Here is a 21,643-nt window from a genome sequence, read left to right as displayed (position 1 = left end):
CTTATATTTTAAATCAGCATTCCTGATGCTCCTGCATACCCAGCATTGGCTAACGTAGCATTGGCATCATCCACTCAAACTTCAGTGTTTCAACAAGTCTGTGGGGAATTGGCAGATACACTGGAACCTTGGGGGAAGTTTTTCCTACGCAGCAATATATTCCTGGGAGATAGTTCTGGGTTGATGGCCACAATCTTGGGCATTTTAGGAATGTGACCTCAGTGCAGCAAATAGCCAGTTCTACAACAGAAGCTTTTCTGTGTAGTGCAACTGTGTGATTGTAACAAACTCCCCCCACCTCGTGTGATCCTTTCTATTACAGTGTTGCCAAATCTCATGTTGTTTGATGTTTTTCTTTAAAACCCCAGCACTTGGAGTCATGTGATTATAGGAAAAACACCTTTTTCATTACAAAAAAAAAGTTTCTAGCTCAAAGTGTTGTTAAGTTTTAAAATGTGACTCTGAAATGTTTCAAAAACCTGAAGGCAAATAAAAAACAAATTGTATTATTATTTTTTAAAATCTCATGCTGTTTTGGCAATGACTCAGTACAGTGTCTTTGAACACTTGGGGTTGCCAATCCTGCAAACCTCACTGGCATGCTTTTTGCTTCTCAAAGCTGCATTAACCCTTTGCGGACACACAACTCCTTGGGAGATTGGCTAAATGCAGTAATTGTGTGGCCACCAATCTGTGGCATGGTGCTAGCACAGATCTGCACACATGCTTCCCCCATCTGTGATAACACCAATAGAGTGGTTGCTTGCAGGACTGGCTGCATGCCCCTCCTCTTACCCCTGAAATTATCACTGCCTACCTGTTGATGCTTGTCTGTAACAGAGATGCTCTGCTGTCCGGCTCCGAACACCAGTTGTTTAATTGGAAAGACTATGACTTCAAATCCTGCACTGGGAATTTTTTTGGAAGGCTAAAAATAAGTTTTAAATAAAATGTAAAGTAAGTAGTCAAAGCAAATCGGGATGTGATCCTCTCCTCAAATTCTAAGGTCACTTTCAGAGTACGCAGATGCTATGATGGATTTTAGTGGATCCTAATTTGGATTCTGTCACACGGTGGAGTGGCTCACAACCATGAGTGTCTACCTCAGCTCAGACTGTCAAAAGCAGACACTGCAAACTGGTGGTATGTTCTATAATTAGATTTCACCAACCTAGTACCAAAAGTGAAGTCCCAAAGTACTACAGTACTCTTATAATGGAGCCACTTAGGCAAGCTGGACTATGTGATAAATGGCCACTTACGTCAGAAATCACAAATATTCCAGGATACACCCAGTCCCAAGAGACTTGTCACTCACCCATGTTGATTTGCACCTCAGATCTCACACCAAAGACAAAATTGGTAGCAAATTCTGTAGTAAACTAAGTAAAGGTTTATTAGCTAAGGAAAAGGAATGAAAGTTTGGGAATGAGGGTTTGGGCAGGTTTGGGGAGGGTTGGATAGATAGTGTTTGGGGAGGGTTGCATGGGTAGATTTTGGGTGGGTTTGGGGCAGAGTTTGGGTGGGTTTGGGGCAGAGTAGATTAAACTGCGTGCAGAAGGTGTGCGGTTTTCTGAGGCAGGACCGCGCCAGGATACTGGGGCAGCGGGCTCCCCGCGAGGTGTGTGGGAAGAGGGGGCAGAGCCCCGCGGGAGAGCGAGAGGGGGTCTGACCCACTCCGCCCCCCAGGCTCAATCTGGATCACACAGCGAGCACGGCCCCGTATCACTCGTGGTCACCCGCGGGGAAGGGGGGCCCCCGTGCCCATGCGCACACTCCTCCAGCGCGAGGCTTGTGGCAGGGAGCGAAGCATTTAACAGGGCTGCAGCTCGCGGGGCCAGGCACAAAGGGGCGGGGCGGGGCAGGGCAGCACAGCGCAGCGCAGCGCAGCGCAGCGCCAGGGTAAAGTCGAGCCGTCCCGCTGCACGGAGCTGTTCCTGAGGTGAGTCCCGCCAGCTGCACGAGCTCCCGGCTCCGTTCTCTCAGCTGCGGGGCTGCTGCCCCCTCCGCCTGCAGCGCTTCGGGTCCTTCCCCTCGGGACTTGTGCGCCTCGGCGCTGGGCCCCGCGGGGTGTTATGGGGGATTTCATACCCCTCCGCTCCGCCCCCCCCCCCGCCCCGCCGTGTTGGGGCCCCTCCCTAGGAGAGCTATGGGGGATACCATATAGGATGACCAGATGTCCCGATTTTGGGGTCTTTTTCTTACATAGGCTCCTATTATCCCAAACCCTCTGTCTCGATTTTTCAGATTTGCTGTCTGGTCACCCTAATACTTTACCCCTCCCCCGTGCTAGGGTTCCTTCTGCAGGGGTGTTATAGGAGATTTCATACCCCTTCCCTGCTCTCCACCCCAGTGTCAGGGTCTGCTATTCAGGGACTTATGGGGGATTTCATACCTCTTATCCTCCCTCCCCCGCACCCCCCCCCCCCCGGGGCCAGGGTCCCCTCTGCAGGGGGTCATGGGGGATTTCATACCTTCTCCCAGTCTCCAGCAGTGGGGTACCTTCCCCTGCTGGGATTATGGGGATTTTGCACCTCCTGCCCCAATTCTTCCTCCAATGCAAGGGGCCCTTCTCCTTCTTGTGTGGGGTGGTGCTGGTGGTTCCTGGAAATGAGCCTGGGCACTTGGTGACTGACGCCTGTCTCTGTTTCTCTTTCTCTATAGCCTGTTCCTGTTGCCTTGCCCCCTGGATGCTCCCACGGCGCAGCCTGTCCCTTTTGCCTCGATTCTGCTCCTTCGTCCCCTTCGCCACCATGAGCAGCAAAACCGGCACCTTCCACTTGCAGCAACCACTCAACTACCGGGCAGGGGCCCGAATTCAGCCCGTGGATGGAAGCCACAGTGAGGAGGTGAATGAGCCAGCGACAGGTAACTGACTGCTTTCTGTGGGGCCTGGGATCCTGGGGCCAAGGAGGAGCTGCTGTATTCTCAGTAGAAATTGCCTGAAGATATATAACAACCTGCGCCCCCATGAACTGGATTGGAATACTAGATAGACACAGCAGATGAAATCCCAAGCTCCACTGCGAGGCCCAGCACATTCCAATGTCTCCAAGTAATTGTTCCTTCAACTTGGCGAGACAAGGTGGGTTAGATAATATCTTTTATTCGACCAAATTCTGTTGGTGAAAGAGACAAACTTCCACGCTTAAACAGCTTTCTTTACTGATTTCTTTCAGCAACAGAAATTGGTTCAGTGAAAGATATTACCTCACCCACCTTGTCTGTCTTATCTTTGGACCAACACTGCTACAACAACACTGCCTTCAATTTGGGTAGTACTTACATAGCTTGTCTTAATCATAAAGATGTTGTTGTTTAACACAGGGCTTTGGAGCAGAGCCCGTGGAGCAGCTCCGGAGCAGTGGCGCTGCAGGTTTTTGCCTGGAGCTGGAGCGGAGCCGGAGCGCAGCTCCAAAGCCCTGGAACAGGTTCTCTTCCATTTAGACTTGCATGGGATAGAAAAAGGAAGTGCTATCTGGTATAAGGGCTCAGGAGAAAGAGAGTTAGTGCAGCAAATATTGCCACAGCACCTGATAAGTGGCCTGGATTTCCCATTCTGTTGCATCAGCCCTGGGGCTAGTTGGGTCCCAAGTCCTCATGTAGACTAAGCCTAGTGCTCTTTCATACTTAACAGAATGGGGCGAAACAGCAAAGGCACTTGGCAAATCCCCGGTGTGATGAGGTAGACAGGAAAGCATGGACTTTTCTCATCTCTCTAGCCAGGTGCCCTGTACTGCTACCGCCTTGTGGGGCGCACACACCTAGTTCTCTTCCCTTTGCCACCTCTGAGTATACAGCATCCCACTCTCTCCTGCCAGCACCTCCACTCTTCACATCAGTCGCATTGTCTGTGAGAATATCTGTAGATGCTGTGCAGTGGCATTCAGAAAAGTGTGAATTTGCCTTAGAGCCAGTATTTGGGTTGAATGACTACCTCTGATGGAAATTCAGCACTGACACACCAGCCAGTAACCCATAGGATAGTTAAGTAGAAGCTTGTGCTTGCGTTTCCTATGTGGGAATTGCCTTTGGTGCTGCTCCTCAAATGCTTGAAGGATTTCAAATCTTCATGTAGCTGCTTCTCCTTTCTGCCCTGGTCACCCTTCACGCTAGTGAATTATGCCAAGGTTTTCAAAAGGGTCTTGTGACTTTTAAGCGTCTCAGGTTGAGACCCCTTAAACAGTTCTGATTTTCATAAGGCATTGGGCACCCATTCTCTAAAAGTCAGATCCCTTTATGGTGTCTCAAGGAGGGCACCCGGGAAAAATCATAGTTCTAGCAGATAACACTTGGTGCTAGTAGCATAATGGTCATATTCAGAGGCAGGCTGGCTGTCGGTATTTTAGCAAATAATGCTTGGAATTAGTGTCAATACCACAAGCTGGCACAGTCCATACCAGTACCAACCTCTGCAGCCCAGCCCTGCACCCAGGCCATAAGCAGAATGCCCACTGACTTTAATGGAAGATCCATGCAGAATTCTACAGGATCTGGCCCTTGGTGATCCAATACCAACTTCTGGTACTGGCAGATGACCTGTTCAAAATGTATTAAAAATTATAACTGTCTTAAAATGCTGGGATTAGAAGGCTTTTGGGGAGAGGATGTTTGAAATGGGTGTTATTGGGTTATCCCAAGTCCTACGGAATCAACACAGGGAGGAGGTGCCTTAATCTTGCAGATAAAGACATAAGATTCAACAAGTGGAAGTCGAAGCTTGACAAATTCTAACTGGAAAGAGGGAGCAAAATCTGAACAGCAGAGTTAACTAACCATTGAAACAGTTCACCATGGGTTGTGGTGGATTCTTCATCACATGAAATCTTTAAATTGAGATGCTGTAGTTCAACCACAAGTTATTGGGCTCAGTGTAGGAATTACTAGATGAAATCCTCTAGACAGGAGGTCAGACTAGATGATCACAACGATTCTTTATGGCCTTAAAATCTGTTAGCATACATGCAAAAGCAGTAGGAGACAGAATGAACACTTCTTCTGATACTGTAAACCATGGATCGCATTGGTGCTACTCCTATAAACGCTTGCTAATAGCGAGGTTAGTGGCAAAAATCTCTGAACGAAAGCTCTGAAATATAAACCCTTTTTTTTTTTTTTTTTTTTTCTTAGGTCGAGTGATGGGCAAGTTTCTCTTCTCTGGGGAGAAGGAGGTGGATCTGGCTGTGCAGAATGCCAAAGCTGCCTTTAAGATATGGAGCCAGAAATCGGGCATGGAGCGGAGCAGGGTTCTGCTGGAGGCTGCCAGGATTATCCGGGTATGTGGTGAAGCTTTTCTCTTGTGTTGGAATGATGTGGTCCTGTCCTTGATCCTCCTCCTGAGCTGTCCTTTTAACCCTTCACAGCTTGCTGTTGGGCTGTGCTTGCAGCACTAGATAAGACCACTAATGCGGTACCATTTATTCAAATTGCATGAATAATGTACATTTTGAAAGTCATATTTGATCAGCAGAGAGATTTCCTTGGGCAGGGCTGGGCCTCCAGTCTCATCAAGGTAGCTTTGTTTGTGGAATTGTGACCACTAGCTAAGTCTTCTCTTCTCTTCAGAGCCCTAAAGTGCCTGCTTGCCTACCTCCCTTGTCACTTGCGCCGCCTCTTTCCCAAAGAATATAAGCCAAACTTATGCCTGAGTTGAGGTCTCTGGATTGCTTACCCCACTACTGTAGTTTCTGTATCCTTATAGTAAACTTAGTTTTGTTTGCAGCAGACCTATACAAATCCACATAAGCTTGCTAGAAGTGAAACGTCCCAAAGTCCAGAACTTCTGTGTCTGCAGAAAGTACAGGGCACTATCCCTGTCTCCATTTGCTTTTGGAACTTAAATTGGATAACTGTTACACTGCCTTATCTTCATAACTACTGAGAGCTTATGTACACTTCACTGAGCACTACAGGTTAGTGTAGTTAAGACACTGCCTACGTCAGTGGGGGAGCTTCTGTCCCTCTATTGACATAGCATTTTCTACACTGGGAGTTAAATCAGTATCACTGTGTCGCTCAAGGCTGTGGATTTTCTGTAACCCTGTAACTGGAATGCATTAGAATGGGACTCTTGCTAGGGCAAATGAAAGAATACATACACTGAAAAGTATACTTGTCTGCATTTTATGTTTGCCTCTGCTATATTTTTGGAGGGATTTGTGCTTATTTTTTCCTTCATAGTCCAGCTTCTCCTGCTGTCTGACCCCTACAGTGGAATCGTAATGCCATGTTCAGGGCAGTCTGGTGATAAAGATGATTTACCAGTAGAATGTATTTATTTTTAAATCCATGGTTCTAGCCTCTTTAGGTCCCTTTTGGATTTTTCTTGTCCCTGCTCTTTGCAGTTCCTCCCAATTTGGTATCATCTGTGAACTTCCTTAATGTTTTTTTTACTCCCATTTCTAAATTGAAATGATCAATAAATCTAAACAGGGAAGTGAAGCAAGAGTAGACCTATGGCAGGTCCCCAGCAGGTCTTTGTTAGATACTTCTCTACACCCAGCTCAACACATTGACAAGCTGGTAAATGGCAAGTGGAAAACTCCTTCTTGTAGAAAAGGTTGGGTCATCACTGATGGCAAAGATTGTCTTCATCTGCGTTTGGAAAGCAGCTAGCATGCTGTGGGTGGTGCCACAGTCTGTCTAATGCTGTTACTGTGCCGTTCTTACAGGAACGGAGGGAAGAAATTGCCACCATGGAAACCATCAATAATGGGAAATCCATCTTTGAAGCCAGAGTGGACATTGACATATCTTGGCAGTGCCTGGAGTATTATGCAGGTTTAGCAGGGGCTATAGCAGGTGAGAGCTATACTAGTCACTGGAGCCTCATTCCTTTTCCCCAGCTGTGAGACAGTCATTCGTATACCTCAACGATCGTTTAGTCAGATGATGATTAAATCTTAGGACCCCTAGAAAGTCCCTGGCTATTTGGAATAGGATAGAATTTTGATTTCAGAGACCATGTTTCCTATCCCAGGTGCATGAACACTTTTTATGCAGTGGTGAGTTAAACATGGGAGGCAAATTCTGTCCTGCTTTAAAACCTGTGTGACTCCATTGACCTCAGCAGGAGTGCCTAGGGATTAAACTGGGCTGGAAAGCAGTGACCAGGTAAACAGGGCAGCCATTCTACATGTAGCAAGAGTCCATTTATCGTCTTGGGACACTGATGCTGATTGTGATGGGAGAAAGGTAACTGGCTATACCTCCAATGATGTCCCTGGTTTCTTTTTAGAAGTGCCTTGCGACTTTCAGCTTTCACCAGACAATGCAGACTGGACCCTGATTTAACATCTCCTCTTAGGGATGGCTCTGCTGATAAACGCTTTATCATAGTCTGGGGGTGGGAGCACAGCTCTAAATATAAATGGGTGAGGCTGTAGTAAAGCAGCTAACAGATGGAAGTTATATTTCCTTTTTTGTTTTTATATTCAGGGACCAAATTCACTGTTATCCAGACCTGAAAGCCCCAGCTGAGATCAGGGCCCCATTGTGCTAGGGTGCTGTTTATACATTTAGTGAGAGAGAGTTCCTGCTCTGAAGAATTTACAGCATAAATAAACAAAACAAAGGGTGGGAGAAGAAAGGCTTATTCTCTCCTTTTTACCGATGGAGAAACTGAGGCCCAGAAAGATGTAACTTGCTCAAAGTCACACATGGAGTCTGTAACAGAACTGGAAATTGAACCCAGATTGCCTGGCTCCCAGGCCAGTGCCTTAACCACAAGACCTTCCTGCCACTGTTGGCATAATCAATTGCAGCTGGTTTCAGTGGGCTTGTAGACACCCCCCTGGGCCAGCAGTAAATTTTTTCTTTAGTCTCTGTCCTTTTGCTAGTTCCAGTGGCATTGTGGGAATTTCACTCTCAAATTCACTAAGAGGTAGAGCTTTTCCTTGAGTCAAAATCTTAAGACCGCTTTGGGCAAACCCCATTTGGTGCTACTGGTCTTGGGGCGCTTGCAAACCTGTTAGTATAGAGGGATTTGCTAGATCCCACTTTGGCACTGAGACAGGGAAGTAGATCTGAAGCTGTCTGGAGGCTCGAAGGTTCTTTGTTAGTTTGCTCAGCTAACTCCATATGTTCTCATGCACCTGTATTTATACCCGCCAAGGTCAGCACATCCAGCTTCCTGGGGGATCCTTTGCTTACACCCGAAGAGAGGCGCTTGGGGTATGTGTTGGGATCGGAGCCTGGAACTACCCCTTCCAGATTGCCTGTTGGAAATCTGCCCCAGCCTTGGCTTGTGGTAATGAGAACCCCCTGTCTGTGCAAGATTTCTTTGATGTGGGTGATCGTGTGGTGAAAGAGGGTCAGGGGTTAAGCATTCATGGACTAAGAGCTCCATTAGTGGGTGAAGAAGGATCTGTTTGTCTTAGGTCTGTTTCTCAGAGAAACTTTTTCTGTCTGGGAGGGGAACAAGGCAAGGGAGAGTTAGCAAATAAGTTATGGGGTGGGAGCATGACAGGAAGGGGGTGCTGCTGTTGCTTCACACTAAACGGGTAAGAGTTTCAGTGAAAGATGAGAGAGGAGGGAGCAAAGAGGTAGGACCAGCAAAGCAGTGTCCCTGCTCTTCCTTCTGACTTGGTTCCGGTAGCAGGTACCATACTAGCACCTTCCTGCTGCTGTGTGACCTCAGTTGCATTTGCTCCCCTTTGTGTCCCCATTTCATCAGTTACTGAAAATACTGCATTTGTAAATGCTGTCGCTGCCCTGCCTGGGTGCCTTCTTGGGATTGAAAGGGGCAAAACTTCCAGTTGCTCTCCTGTTTTCAGTCTCTGCAAAATCCATTGCCCTCCTGGAGGGTGAGATATTTGAATGTGAAATCCCCTGCCTCCCTGTCCCCAGTGTCTCTCCGATTTTAACACCCTCTCCCCCCCCCCCCCCCCCCCCCCGTACTGGATTCACATAGGTAACGCCATGATCTACAAGCCATCTCCCCTCACCCCCATCTCAGTGGTAATGCTGGCAGAGATCTTCACCCAGGCCGGTGTGCCCAATGGGCTATTCAACGTGGTGCAAGGTGGAGCTGCCACTGGCCAGTTTCTGTGCCAGCACCAGGATGTGTCCAAAGTCTCTTTCACCGGGAGCGTACCAACTGGTATCAAGGTAAAGACCACTCTGCTAGGTGGGAGGGCAAGGGACTTCTAATTATGGCACGAATACCAGAGGACATGCAGCAGAGGCAGACCCTCCCACAAGCCTGTGCACAAGCAGCCTGCCCTGGAGAATGGCTGGGCACATGGGGCATGCCTTACAGCTATTCAAATATGGCACAGAAATGTCAGGCTGTACTTATGCTATAAGGGCCTGCCTGGAGTACTAGTTGTGGGGTTTTTTTGCGGGGTGGGAGGCTTGAAGGTCCTCTCTCCTCTAGAGAGGAGCTATTAAATCTATGGAGAGTCTCTGCTGTGATAGTCTTAAACTCTTCAGCCTGTTATGGTCTGGTGAAGAGAGAGTTCTCTAGCAGGGAATAAATCCAGGTACCTAAATGGGTAAACCTGGGTCAGGATATGTTTTGAACTAGCAGAAAGACAACACATGGGAACTCCTGGAAACTAATACGTTTCCCTCCAATCAACCCAAACTCAAGATAAATTAATATGCAGAGACCCCTTTTTCCCTAGGGGAAGGAGGGTAGCAATCATTGTTAGTAATTTTCTACCCACATTATTGGACAGCTGCTTACCCAGCAATGGTATCTTGGGGAATAAACCCTGACCTAAGCAAATTCTGCTCATGTGCACGCAGTGAGACAATTAGTTCTTTGGAGCTGGGGAAGATTTATCCTGGGGCCATGTGAGCCTAGAACTCAAGCATTTCCCCCTGGACCATCAAGCAGGGGTCCTCCATTTGTGTGGGATGCTAACTGATCCTGGCAGTCTCCTGTGGTGGGGATGGAGATCTAGCTCATTCCCCTCAGCTTGTAATTGCTGCCTTTTCAGAAGCAAATAAAAATACCGCCCTCCCCCCCCCCCCAACCCCCCACCCCGCAACCTCTTGCAGTCCCTGACAAAGTCTCTTTGCTGAGAAACCAGAGCCCTTGTCCATTCCCTGAGGCAGGTGAGGCCCCAAAACTATCTGAAGAGCAGAGTAGCACAGCACAGACTGGGTCACTCTGCTTCTGGTATTATAGATATTTTCACAGACACACACACACACGTGCCCTGCTAGTCTAGATGATGTGCCCTATGTACACCCTTGACTGGTGCTGTGTATCTGGATCCTTGTACTCAATTAGTCTATTACATGTTAAAATTTATACACCCTTAAAACTGTAAATTTTCAGCGTGCACAGCTCTTTAGGTTTCAACTATGTTTTAATCAACAAAAAGTCTCTTATGCCATCACGGGGCAGCAGTATGGGAACAGTCCTGAGTGCCCCCCACTAAAATAAAAAAATGCAGTCCCCACCTTTGACTGACTTCTGTTGTTGCAAAGGGCATGTGTGTGGGCCAGGGGTGAATTTCTCCTCTCCTCCCCCCCCCCCATCTCTAGAATGGGGGGCATGTATTTGCCGTCTCCTGTGGCCCTTCTGGACCTGGTTGGGCCCTCACAGTCCTGTTCGTGTTCATCCCCCAGCAGCCTGTCCCTTCTATCTTTGTTTGTATTAGATCATGGAGATGTCGGCCAAAGGCATAAAACCAGTCACCCTGGAGCTGGGAGGCAAGTCCCCCCTCATCATATTCTCTGACAGTGTCCTGGAAAATGCCGTGAATGGAGCCCTGATGGCCAACTTCCTCACACAGGGCGAGGTGTGTAGCTCCAAGGAGATGTGAATGCTACCTGCTTACTCTCTACTCTCATGTCTCCCTCCCTTCCACATCTCCAGTCCCACAGATACTACAGCGACTGACGTCCTAAAACACTCAAGTTATATTCACCCTCCTTGTACATGATAGGAGAAAGTGCCCTGGGGAGCAGTGCCCATGATGGAACCTGTTTATGAGGTTTCTTGCACAGGCTTGGGGAAGGGCACACACTGGAGCTCTGCACCCGACTAGTGTAGAACCCTGCAGCGGGACAGGGGTCCGCGGGAGCGGGATTAAGCAGGGCTCTAGCACACACCCTGCTGTCTGAGGGGATGTCTCCTGGATTCTGCCTCCAGTGAGAATCACAATAGAGGGCAAAACTGGGGTTCGAATGCCTCCTACTGTGCTACCTCTAGCTCCTTCCTCACTTGCCCCAGCAGGTAGTATCATTCTCTGGAGTGGAGGTGGTGGCTCCAGGAGCTTCTTCTGTGTAAGATACCAGCCCTTAAGATCAGCTATTCCTGCATCTTGGCCCTTGGAATTAAGCCCGCAGCACAGAGATCAGAATATATGGCTCTGCCTCCCTACTGTGGTCTCTTTGGATTCCGTTACTGACTAGATCAGCTGCTGTGAGTCTGCAGCAGTGTGGGGCTTTTCTCTCTGGCTTGCTGATGATGCTCCCATCCCCATGCCAGCCTGCAAGATGTTTACCCCCTGTGGGCCCAGCCCCTGGGGCACTTTGGGGCTTTCTGTAACATCTATTGCCATAATAGCTAAATGCTTATGTGTCCCTTTGGAGCATCTTTGGGGTCTGAATGGCTAACTCTGATTATCCCTGCTGGTGGCCGTATATATTTTCACCACTTGGTGGCACCGAGACCACTAAAATACTTGCATGTGATGTGTTTTGTGAGAGAGGGAACAGCAATCAATCCCTTTGCCCTTATTGCCCCTGGGGATGGACTGAGCTGCATAATGCAGTTCACTTCTGTATCCAAACAGCCCCAGAGTTGGGAAGGAAGTCCCCTAGGCTGTTCTGAGCTCCTCTCTAATCAATCAGGCTGCCATGCAAACAGCAATCATGTAGTGGCCCATATGGAGCTGGTGATAGGGAAAGGAGTTCAAGTCCTTCAGCTCACTCCCAATATGTTTGAGGGAAGATCGTGAGGGGGTTAAACTGGGTAGCTACATTGGTCCCTTAATAGCCACTTATACTTCCTCCAAGAAATGGGATTCAGCTGCAAGTGAAACAAATGGTTGGTGCATGTGCGGCTTCAGTGGGTAGGATAAAGTGCCAGTGGGGAGTCCTGTGGGGGACTATAGTATGTTACATATTCCCCCTAAAGAGCCTTGTATAAGATACTGCTGATTCTGATGTCCCAGGTTTGCTGCAATGGCACTCGAGTGTTTGTGCAGAGGGAGATCCTGGAGGCCTTCACAAAGGAAGTGGTGAAACGCACCCAGAAGATTAAAATTGGAGATCCACTTCTGGAAGACACAAGGATGGGGGCCCTCATCAGCCGCCCCCACCTGGAGCGAGTCCTGGGGTTCATTACTCAGGCGAAGGAGCAGGTAAGAGCATCTGGCTTTCTTGGATTTGAGGAGGCTTGCTGGAAAGAGTCTCACATGTTGGGGAAGGGACTTTCCATCTCCCTCTGCTGCTAGTTTAATAGACAGGCAGCATGTTCTCCCTACCCTTTCTGGGGTGAAGCCCTTTACCTGCTGAGGTTGAATTACACATGCCAAGAGGGTACATATAGAAGGGACCCCGGATTAAAACTTACACAATGGCTTAATCTTGAATCAGAGTGGTAAGAAATCATACCATTCAGATATTAGTGTCTCAGCAGGGCTATGGGGTCATGAGGATGGATAGCGCACATTGTATCATGTAAAGCAGAGGTGGCAAACACCTGGCTTGCTTGATCTGTTTATGGGGCATATTTGAATACTGTAGAATCTCAGCTTTCATTTAAAAACAAAATGGTAGGTCTTGTGTTTGTAATGAGAACCTTCTAGACTTGACCCAAGCGTAACCAGTGAAGTGATGCGTGCCTGGTCTGCAAGCAGCCTGGATATAATAGCTTTGAGACTGGTGAACTTCCCAACGCCTGTTAATGCCTTTGGTCTAGCCATGCTAAAGTCTAATGAGGTTCATATGTCAGCACTAACTATCTAACTGCTGATCGTTTTAGCATCAGGAATTGGGAAAGGGTTTGGGGTATACCCTGAAGAGGGCAGAATTGCGAGGGTGCAGAGAACCAAATGCAGGGGGATGAAAGTAGGGGACAGACAGGGAGGGAAGAGAGACAAATAATGGAAGTAAGGGTCTTTCTGAAGTGAAGAATATTTTCCTGCTGAACATGACCATGAAATGAACAACTAAGGGCCAGATCATTAACTGGTGTAAACTGGCATAGTTCCACTGGAGGAATGCTAATTTGCACCAGCTGAGGGGCTGGTCCAAAGTTATTACATACAGGCCAGATTTCACCCTTGATCTTTGTGCAAACTTCCTATTGATCCCAGTTGGAGCTCTGCTATGGGTCTAGAGGAGACTGTTGTCCTGAACTTGTACTAGGTGCCCCTATGAAAAGCTGAATTTGTCTCTCTCCCCAGAATGAGTCTGACAGTCCTGGTTTAAAGTTTAACTGCAGAGCTCTTTGTTTAACATGCCAGGCCAGTAACAGATCACCGGGGCAGATTCAAATTACAGTTTACTGGGCTCTTCAAACAAAGCAGTGGGAAAGGCATTCTTCTAGCCACAGGCCAAGTGTAGGGCTCTGCATTACCCTTTCTGACATACTAACAAGAGACTGCAGCTCCTGGCTTCACCAGCCATGTTAGCAATATCATCATCTGTAACAGGAGAATGGCAGAACCTTGAACTTTGGACCCTGGCCAGCTCTGAATACAAACAGCTGAAAACAGTTTTCTCCTTTATCTGCTTCCTTGGGCAGGCTTTCTCGTTGTGGCATGGGCAGCAGCAGATGCTGTCTGCTCAGGCTCTGAGTGGCTCTAAACTCAAGGGTTTTCAATTCTTAGCTGATAGCAAACACTGGCCAGGGAAAACATGAAAGCCTGTCAAGCTCGTGCCCAAGACATTGTACATTTTTTTGCTCCACTGAAACTCTCAAAAATCACCGTGGAATATAATTCCAGTGGGAAAGCTACAGGAGAAGCAGATGTACATTTTGAGACTCATCAGCAACTGCATCTTCTTATGGCCAAGGTCACACGTGCACACAGATGTATTGAATTATTCCTGAATTCATCTCCAAAAAGAAAACAAGATTGCTAGTGAAAATGGCAAAATCCCAAACTAGGATGAAGCAAGAAGTGTTTTGTTTGCTCATCATTTTTTGGAGCTAGAATACAGGTGCTCCTGTTCAGTAGCAAAGATAAACCATAAAGGACATATATATATATTTTTTTCAAAGGCAATTCAATCTGTATCTAAAAATCATTCGGTATGGGTTTGTGTAGTAAAGCGCACAATAAATTGTCCACACTGTGGGGGGGGGAAATAGGTCCCAGCTTGATTACTCGAGTCAATGCTGTCCCCAGTGACAGCTGGGTCATGGTGAACTGCAGTTACCACTTGATGGACAAAGCACTAGAGCAGGGTGCCTTCTGCAGACATCTGCTTTAACCCCTTCCTTTCCAGTCCACCCACGAAAAGCATGTATTGCTGGGTGATATCACGTGCTCTAAAAAATTAGAGCAAGGGCAAGCCAAGGGTGGTGGTGGGGTGCCGGATTGCTAACTTCCATTCTGCTGCCTGCAGTGGTTAGAGTAGAGTAGAGCAGACCCCTTTCCCTTCTGGGTGGGATGAACATCCCCATAATGTGTCCGGCCAGTCGCATGCTACTCGAGCCTTTAGGCATCTCAGTTTGTGTTAAAGCTCTTGGAGGAGCTCTGGAGGTGAAGGAACCAAAATAACCTTGGGAATCCAGCCTGGCTTTCCCAAACAACTGCTGCTGTTCTCCTGTACTTTGTGGGTATAAAGGGAGGGAGGCTTCCTGCTCTTGGGGAATTGGCTAATCCTGTCACTGAGAACTGCCTGCTCTGGTCCCTACATAGCTGCAGGGTGACAGCTCCTGCTCTTTTAGCCTCCCAACCAGTCCAGGGCCTTCACTGGGCAGCTCTCTTTGAAGCTGATTTGACTGTTGCCTCCCCCTAAACCCCCAGACTCCTGGACTTCATTATTCCTGTGATTGTGGCCAATTCCATCCACCGTAGGCCTCTTCTAAGGCTGCTGCTGGCCAGCAGGCACACCAGGGCGGTGTGCTGGCTCTCTGACACCTGTGTACCTTCTAGTTTGGCTCATTTTTCAGGGGGCAAAGGTGCTGTGTGGTGGGGAGCCGTATGTTCCTGATGACCCCAAGCTGAAGAATGGCTACTATATGCGACCCTGCGTGCTAGGTATGATTCCTCTTCAGCTCAGTGGAGCTATTTTATATGCATAGGTTTAATGCTAACAAGTTCCCGAGCTCTGTCGGTCCCTCTGCCTAAAGTGAAACCTGTGAAATGTGTAACCCTTTTCAGATAGTTTGTATAGCTCAGACAACTGAACCCAACATATGGTACTCTAGAGGCATAGGAACATACTGGGTAAGATCAGTGATGTATAATATCTTTGACAGTGACCAGAATCTGATGCTTCAGAGGAAGATGTATTCATGCTCCCAGGAAGGACAACTGCAAGAGAACTGGCCCAAAGGGGTTGGAAATTTCTCCCTAATCCTGGGTAGATGGTGCTTGCTCTGTGTCCTGAAAGTTGATATCCCTTTAAGAAGCTTTTTCCAGATAATTTGACTGTAGATAGGGTTACCATATTTGAACATTCAAAAAAGGGGACACTCCATGGGGGGGGAGGGGTGGCATTTGCCTGTGCCCCCCAGCGCCACCCCAACTCCACCCGTTCCCCACCCCCATTCCAACCCCTTCCCCAAAGTCTCCACTTCCTCCCCTGAGCGTGCCACGTTCCCCCTCCTCCCTCTCCCTCCCAGCCATGCGAAACAGCTGTTTCATGGTGCAAGCCAAGCACTGGGAGCTTGGGGGGGAAAAGCGAGCACTCTCTCGAGTGATCAGCATTTGCTCTTTCTTGAATGATTGACTCTTCCTTGGGGAAAAATAATAATGGCAAAATCCCAGATGTTTTTAGATATTTAAAAATTCCTCCCGGACGGGGATTTAAGAACCGAAAAGCCGGACATGTCTGGGAAAATACAGGCATATGGTAACCCTAACTGTAGATGATGATGATCTTAAAACAAACCCCACCGAAAAACCTCCTAATTCTCCTTGAATCTTATGGGGCTCTTGATCTCATCTACTAGCAGTGGGTTCCTCAGGCTTATCAGGGCTTTAGTTTAAAAAACGCACTTTCTTTGATCACTTTTAAATTAAGGAGTTTCCTTGTTATGTGAGAAAGCAGCGCCTGATCTACCTTCTCTGAACTGTTTGATGCACTTCTTAGCACATCCCATCTTCTTCATTTCCTCTCAACTGAATAGTCTCAATCTTCCCAGCTTCTGTAGTCTTCTTAATATTTTTAGACCCTTCCTAACTTGGCTATGTTGCAAAGGGTGACCAGAACTGACTACATGGTGTTCAAGGGCAGACTTTTTATACAGTGTAGCAATATTGTCTGCATTTTCTTATGCTTCCTAACACTCAAGTGCTGCTGTGCATCCAGCAGAGGTCTTTGAGCTGTCCACAACAATGCCTAGGTCCCTTTTTGGAGTTCATTGAGAGCCCAGGAAGGATTATGAGAAGTTGAAAATGTGTCCCATACTGTGCATTACCTTGCAACTTAGGGCGTTTCAACACTGCAATCAGAGCTGTGATTGCAGCACTTGTAGACAAACCACAGCTAGCATTTACTGAGCTCATTTGAATAACAATAGCACTGCAGCGGCAAGTGCTAGCAGTTCACGTATGTATTCAGGGTAGGGGAGTTTATACACGCTGCTGCAATGGCTTCGTCTATTGTTTTGATCTAGCTAGCTTGAAACAACTAGTTTAGGTATGTCTGTGTGCTGCAGTCACCCCTCCGACTGCAGTGTAGATACAGCGGACCCTCGCTAGAGCATGCATTGCTATAGCACGGTTGCGGCGGTGGATCCCAAATTTAAATATTTGGGATCCAGGGTAACGCAGCCTCTGCTATCACGCGGTCCCCGTGTTAATGTGGTACCACACATGGATCCTGAACCCCACGTTCTAGCGAGGGTCTGGTGTATACCCTTGACCCACATTAAATTTAATCTATCACACTGCCCAGTTTGCCCACTTTTGTTATACCCTCCTGAAGCTCCTGCAACCCTCTTTAGTTGTTCAGCCCCAGGGCTGGTAGAGCTGGACATACTGGTACAAGAATGGACGGTGGGTAGCCTTAAAGGGGAATGTGAGGGAATCTGGGATGTGAAGCAGCAGCTGAGGGCTCTGAATTGTGGGCAGGTAGCCTGCCAACTTCCTGCATAATGCAGAGCCAGGATAGAAGTCATGTGTCAATGCCATGGCTGGACATGATCTTTACTTGTCTTAGTTGTTGGAGGATCTTGGAGGCATGGTACAGGCAGATGATGTGCAAGCTTGTGCATGCCACCATTCTCCCCCCTCCCCCCCCCCGCCCCTTCCTCCAATCTGCCAGTACATTCAGTCCTGACTTGCAGTACCCTCGTTTGGCCTCATACATAGCTCTGCCTAGCCCTTCAATCCTGAACTGCAACATTTCCCACAAGTAATGTAGATAATGGATTCAGGTTGCAATGCAAGGCAATGGATTCATAGGTTCAGGAGCTTTGATAGGACCCAGGAACCCAATGGATGGAGCATGGGGGCCTTGACAGAGAAGTAACACACAAGTTGTGGATTGGAGCCCAGTGGAATGACTAGTCAGGGGGATGAGTGTAAAAGTTAGTGCTTGCTCTGCATGTGAGAGGTAGGACATGCCACCCTCCCACCCACATTCTACCCTAAACCTTTCCCAACTTGGCCAATGGAGTGCCAATTAAGATGTTATGTCAAGGATTGTTGTGGTGGGGCTGGATTTATACATATGTGCTGCAATACTTTCAGGGGACTGCAGAGATGACATGACATGTGTGAAAGAGGAGATCTTTGGGCCTGTCATGTCCATCCTACCATTTGACACCGAGGAGGAGGTCCTGGAGAGAGCCAATAACACCACTTTTGGGCTGGCAGGTGGTGTCTTTACCAGGTACAGGTGGGGGGCAGTGTTCAGTCCTTTGAAATGGACTAGAGATAGGGGAAGAATGTTACCAAACTAGAACACCAAGTCCTGGTGGCAATTGTGCTTCAGGGATGCTCTCTTCTAACAGCCACAGAGAGCAGCAAGATGGCTCAGATCAAGACAGAGCACTATTATTTATTTTTTGTATATAAACCTAGCACCTAGGACTCCCAGTCATGGATCGGGACCCTATTGTTCTGGTGCTGTACAAAACCCGGAACAAAAAGTCCCTGCCTCTGTGTGCTGGACATGTAGTCTCTGCTGCTATTTGTATTCCAGGTAGGACAGGGGTCTCACTGTGCAGACATAGATTAGGAAATGGCTCCTTCCCTAGGAGTTAGTCGTGTAAAAGACTAACAATGCACCATGCTGGGAGTACAGAACTTGTAAATGATAGTTGGTGGTGGTTTTCCCTCCCCCCGTTTCCCCTTTTCATAACAACTTGTCTCCAGCTGCCACTCAAACTCCTTCACAGCCCTGCCTGTCTTCCCTGCCACAGGAAGACACTCTGCCTCATTTTGGGACATGCACACACCAAGTGTCCAAAGGCAGCTCTTGCCTGCTTTACCTTGTAGTGGTGGGGGACAAGATAGCCACTAGTGGCTAACAGCTCTAAATTAAGTGCCACCCTAGGTTTCCTGGCAATTAGCTGCTACATCCATTGGGCAGGCACAGATTGGGTGCCTCTCTCCTCAGGGTCAAAACCAGTGCCTGTGAACTAGATTCTCATGCACTTCTGCACAGCTCTGCTATTGGGCATGGGGGAGCAAAGGCAGCTAGTGGGACTTAATACCTACCACTTGAGCTGTCTGCAGAGGGTTGGGGGACTGGTATGGAAGGGAAGGCTTGCACTAAACCTTGTCCTTCTCCCACAGGGATATCCAGCGGGCTCACAGGGTGGTTGCTGCTCTCCAAGCTGGAACATGCTTCATTAACAACTATAATGTCAGCCCTGTGGAGCTGCCCTTTGGAGGATACAAGATGTCAGGTGAGCAAGGCACCAGCTCTGAAAAACCTACTAGAGCTTCCCTTTTAAACCTCTCCAGCATATAGGAATCAATGTCCCTACTCCTGTGATAGCAGAATCAAGTGGTGTCATCCTAGGCTGAGACCCCAAAAACTGAGACTGTCACATCTGTAGGAAGCCAAAAGCTGCTTAGCAGCTTGGTTGCTATTCTGAGCACTCAGGGCTGCAGTTAGAAACTAAAGGTGGGAGGTTGGTGAGGTGGCTGCAATATTACACACCAAGAAAGCAAGGGAAGGGAATTTACATCGCCTGCTATGGCTCCTAGCTCAGAGTTGACTCAGCTACTCAGTCTAGGGATAACTTGAAATGCCATATCAAGAAGCTAGTGATGCTGGACTGCTGCCTGCAGGCAGGGTCGTCCTTCCCCAAAGGGCCAGAGGTGTGCATGGCTGAGTCTGACCACATGACTAGCGACAGAGCAATAACATAAGAAGGTGGGTGGCAATGACTGGCACTGCCATCTCACTCCTGAATATGGTGTCTGTTCCTTCCAGGGTTCGGCAGAGAGAATGGCCAGGCAGGAATTGAGTATTACTCACAGCTGAAAACCGTCTGTGTGGAGATGGGTGATGTGGAATCTGTGTTCTAATGGCATGGGCCTCACAGGAGAGCAACAGGCTGTCCCACTCAGCCAGAGATTTCTACTAGAACTTCTAGATGGCAGTAACAAGTGCTCTGAATGTCCTGTGCCAATGGGGGAAGCTGGGGTGGGGCAGTGTGCTGCAATCCTTCGCATTTGTGAGGGGGGATGGGAGACAAACAGTTGGGGTTCGGGTTTGAGTGTCCCATTCTCCACAATCTGCCTAGGACTAAAATTGGATTAAGTGACCTTGATTCATCACCAGCAACTGTTGCTACTGAAGTAAGTGCCAGTAGACATAGCAGATGTTTAGTGTAACAATTTCTGGTTAACTACTGGGTCATGCTCTGACAGCTCATTGTGCACGGAGAAAACCTACAGTGATGCCATAGTCTCTGTAGGCCTAGGTTTCCTTCATGCGCACTATGCTGTAAGAGAGCTTTGGTAGAAGCCTGACTGACTTCTCCTAAACAGCAATGCCCTTATCCTAAGCTATTTCAGCATAGAGCGGGGTGTTGGAACACCGTTTGGCCATCTCTATATGTGGATGGGTCTTTCCAAATATAGCTCATTGTGCAGTGAGGGATAGCAGTATATAATGGCATCCACCTGCAGCTATGGAATAGTGCTAGTGCTCCACTCTAGAATCACCTAGGGGTAGTTGCTGGTGTAGTGAAAATTGTTTGTTATCCCCCAAGACACCAACAGTTAGGCAAGCTATTTTTTGTGTACACACGCACTTGAAGAAACTGTTTTATACTACTTTATTTTAGCAGTCAAATAAAAGTTCTGGTATATGGCCTTATCTGAAAGTTCTGTTTATGGAAGAATTGGAGCTGTAGCTCCAAGTGCTACCTGCCAGTGGGAGAAGACTGTTTGTTTTTTAGAGGGGAGCTGCAACTCTCAAGTGTGGGGTAGAGGACTAGTGTGTGAGCAGGGACTAAAGCATCTAGCAGGCTCAAGCCATCCAGCCTGGAGTTTAGCAAAGCTAACTCTTGAGTCCCACCTACAGCAGAGCTACTGCCTAGATCACTCACTACATAAAGGACTTAGAGGGCAACAGGATTTTTAAATCAAGTGTAGTATCAAAGGGAGTCTCAGAAGTGGAACTGATATGATGGGTACAGAAAGGCACTGCCAAGTGCAAAACTGCCTCCTGTGGCTCTTTCAAGAGGTAGGTTTCTGCTGCTCCAGAAAGGTGGCGATATACAATGCTCTTAGCATAGTGTTCAATTCTAGGACACCAGCAAGCTAGTATAACACTGGCAGCACTTCAGAGCAGACTGCACCCACCCTTAGAGGGACTAAGTGAGGAAGAATTAAAGAGCTGTGTATGGCTAGCTTAGCTAAACAGGAGTAGGTAAAGGGACGACCACCACCCAGGAGGCATTCTGCATAAGGAACAAAGGGGTGAAATTAAGGATAACTGAAGTTTTGCCTGTTCAAAAGCTAAGTACAGAATACTGAGTTGTGGTAGTTTCCACCTCCTGCTTAAGACAGAGGGAAACACCCAGCACTGCCTGCCCTAGATAATCCAGTACATCCTCCATCTCTGAAATCAAAGCACAGAGGGCCTTTCCAGCAGAGAAACTCCAAGGAGCAGCTGAAGGCTAGCAATATTATACCAAACAGGAGAAGCCTAGATACAAGGATGGAGCTAGTGCTTTTTCCCAGGGCACAGCTGCCTTGGCCCTCACCACCTCCTTCATCTGCATACCTTATTCAAAAGATGTAATTTAGAAGTTACCTTCATCTGCCTGAAATACAGACTGCAGGGTAAAACACTGACAAGGCCTCATTTGCAAAGACTGCAGCAGTGGTACCAAGGGAACAGCTCCTTCTCTGAGAAAAAGGATCACAGGATTCAAGGGGCTGGGTGAAGGGCAGGAAAAGCCACCCTTGGAGCAGAGGGGCTAGAATTTCCCACTTGAGCTGCTTTGTTCCTTTCCAGTGCTCTTAAATGCTATAATGCTGCTTTAACTGTAGTCAGCAAGATGAGATCATGGTGATAAGTGTCAGTGATC

At 47.9% G+C, this 21,643-nt stretch overlaps 1 protein-coding gene across 3 annotated transcripts; it reads left to right on the top strand.

Annotated features, from left to right (window-relative positions):
• The first annotated feature begins 1,769 nt into the window (after positions 1-1,769).
• ALDH9A1 (aldehyde dehydrogenase 9 family member A1) lies at positions 1,770-20,424 on the top strand. 3 transcript variants are annotated; one of them, XM_037906694.2, is made up of 12 exons: positions 1,770-1,942; positions 2,665-2,868; positions 5,131-5,276; positions 6,672-6,801; positions 8,114-8,248; positions 8,912-9,108; positions 10,614-10,754; positions 12,135-12,323; positions 15,089-15,176; positions 17,838-17,979; positions 18,888-19,000; positions 19,534-20,424. In XM_037906694.2, the coding sequence occupies exons 2-12, from the start codon at positions 2,691-2,693 to the stop codon at positions 19,626-19,628; spliced, it is 1,554 nt and encodes a 517-aa protein (XP_037762622.1). In that variant the 5' UTR covers positions 1,770-1,942; positions 2,665-2,690; the 3' UTR covers positions 19,629-20,424. The 3 variants fall into 3 exon arrangements, with proteins under 3 accessions (XP_037762622.1, XP_037762623.1, XP_007061243.3); XM_037906695.2 differs by having other exon boundaries at positions 1,874-2,024; XM_007061181.4 differs by lacking the exon at positions 1,770-1,942 and adding an exon at positions 2,130-2,192.
• Positions 20,425-21,643: the final 1,219 nt, after the last annotated feature.

Source organism: Chelonia mydas, chromosome 8 (assembly GCF_015237465.2).
Source record: "Chelonia mydas isolate rCheMyd1 chromosome 8, rCheMyd1.pri.v2, whole genome shotgun sequence".
NCBI classification, from domain to species: domain Eukaryota; kingdom Metazoa; phylum Chordata; order Testudines; family Cheloniidae; genus Chelonia; species Chelonia mydas.
Note: the sequence above shows the minus strand (reverse complement) of the source record. Positions and strands in the feature narration are given on the sequence as shown.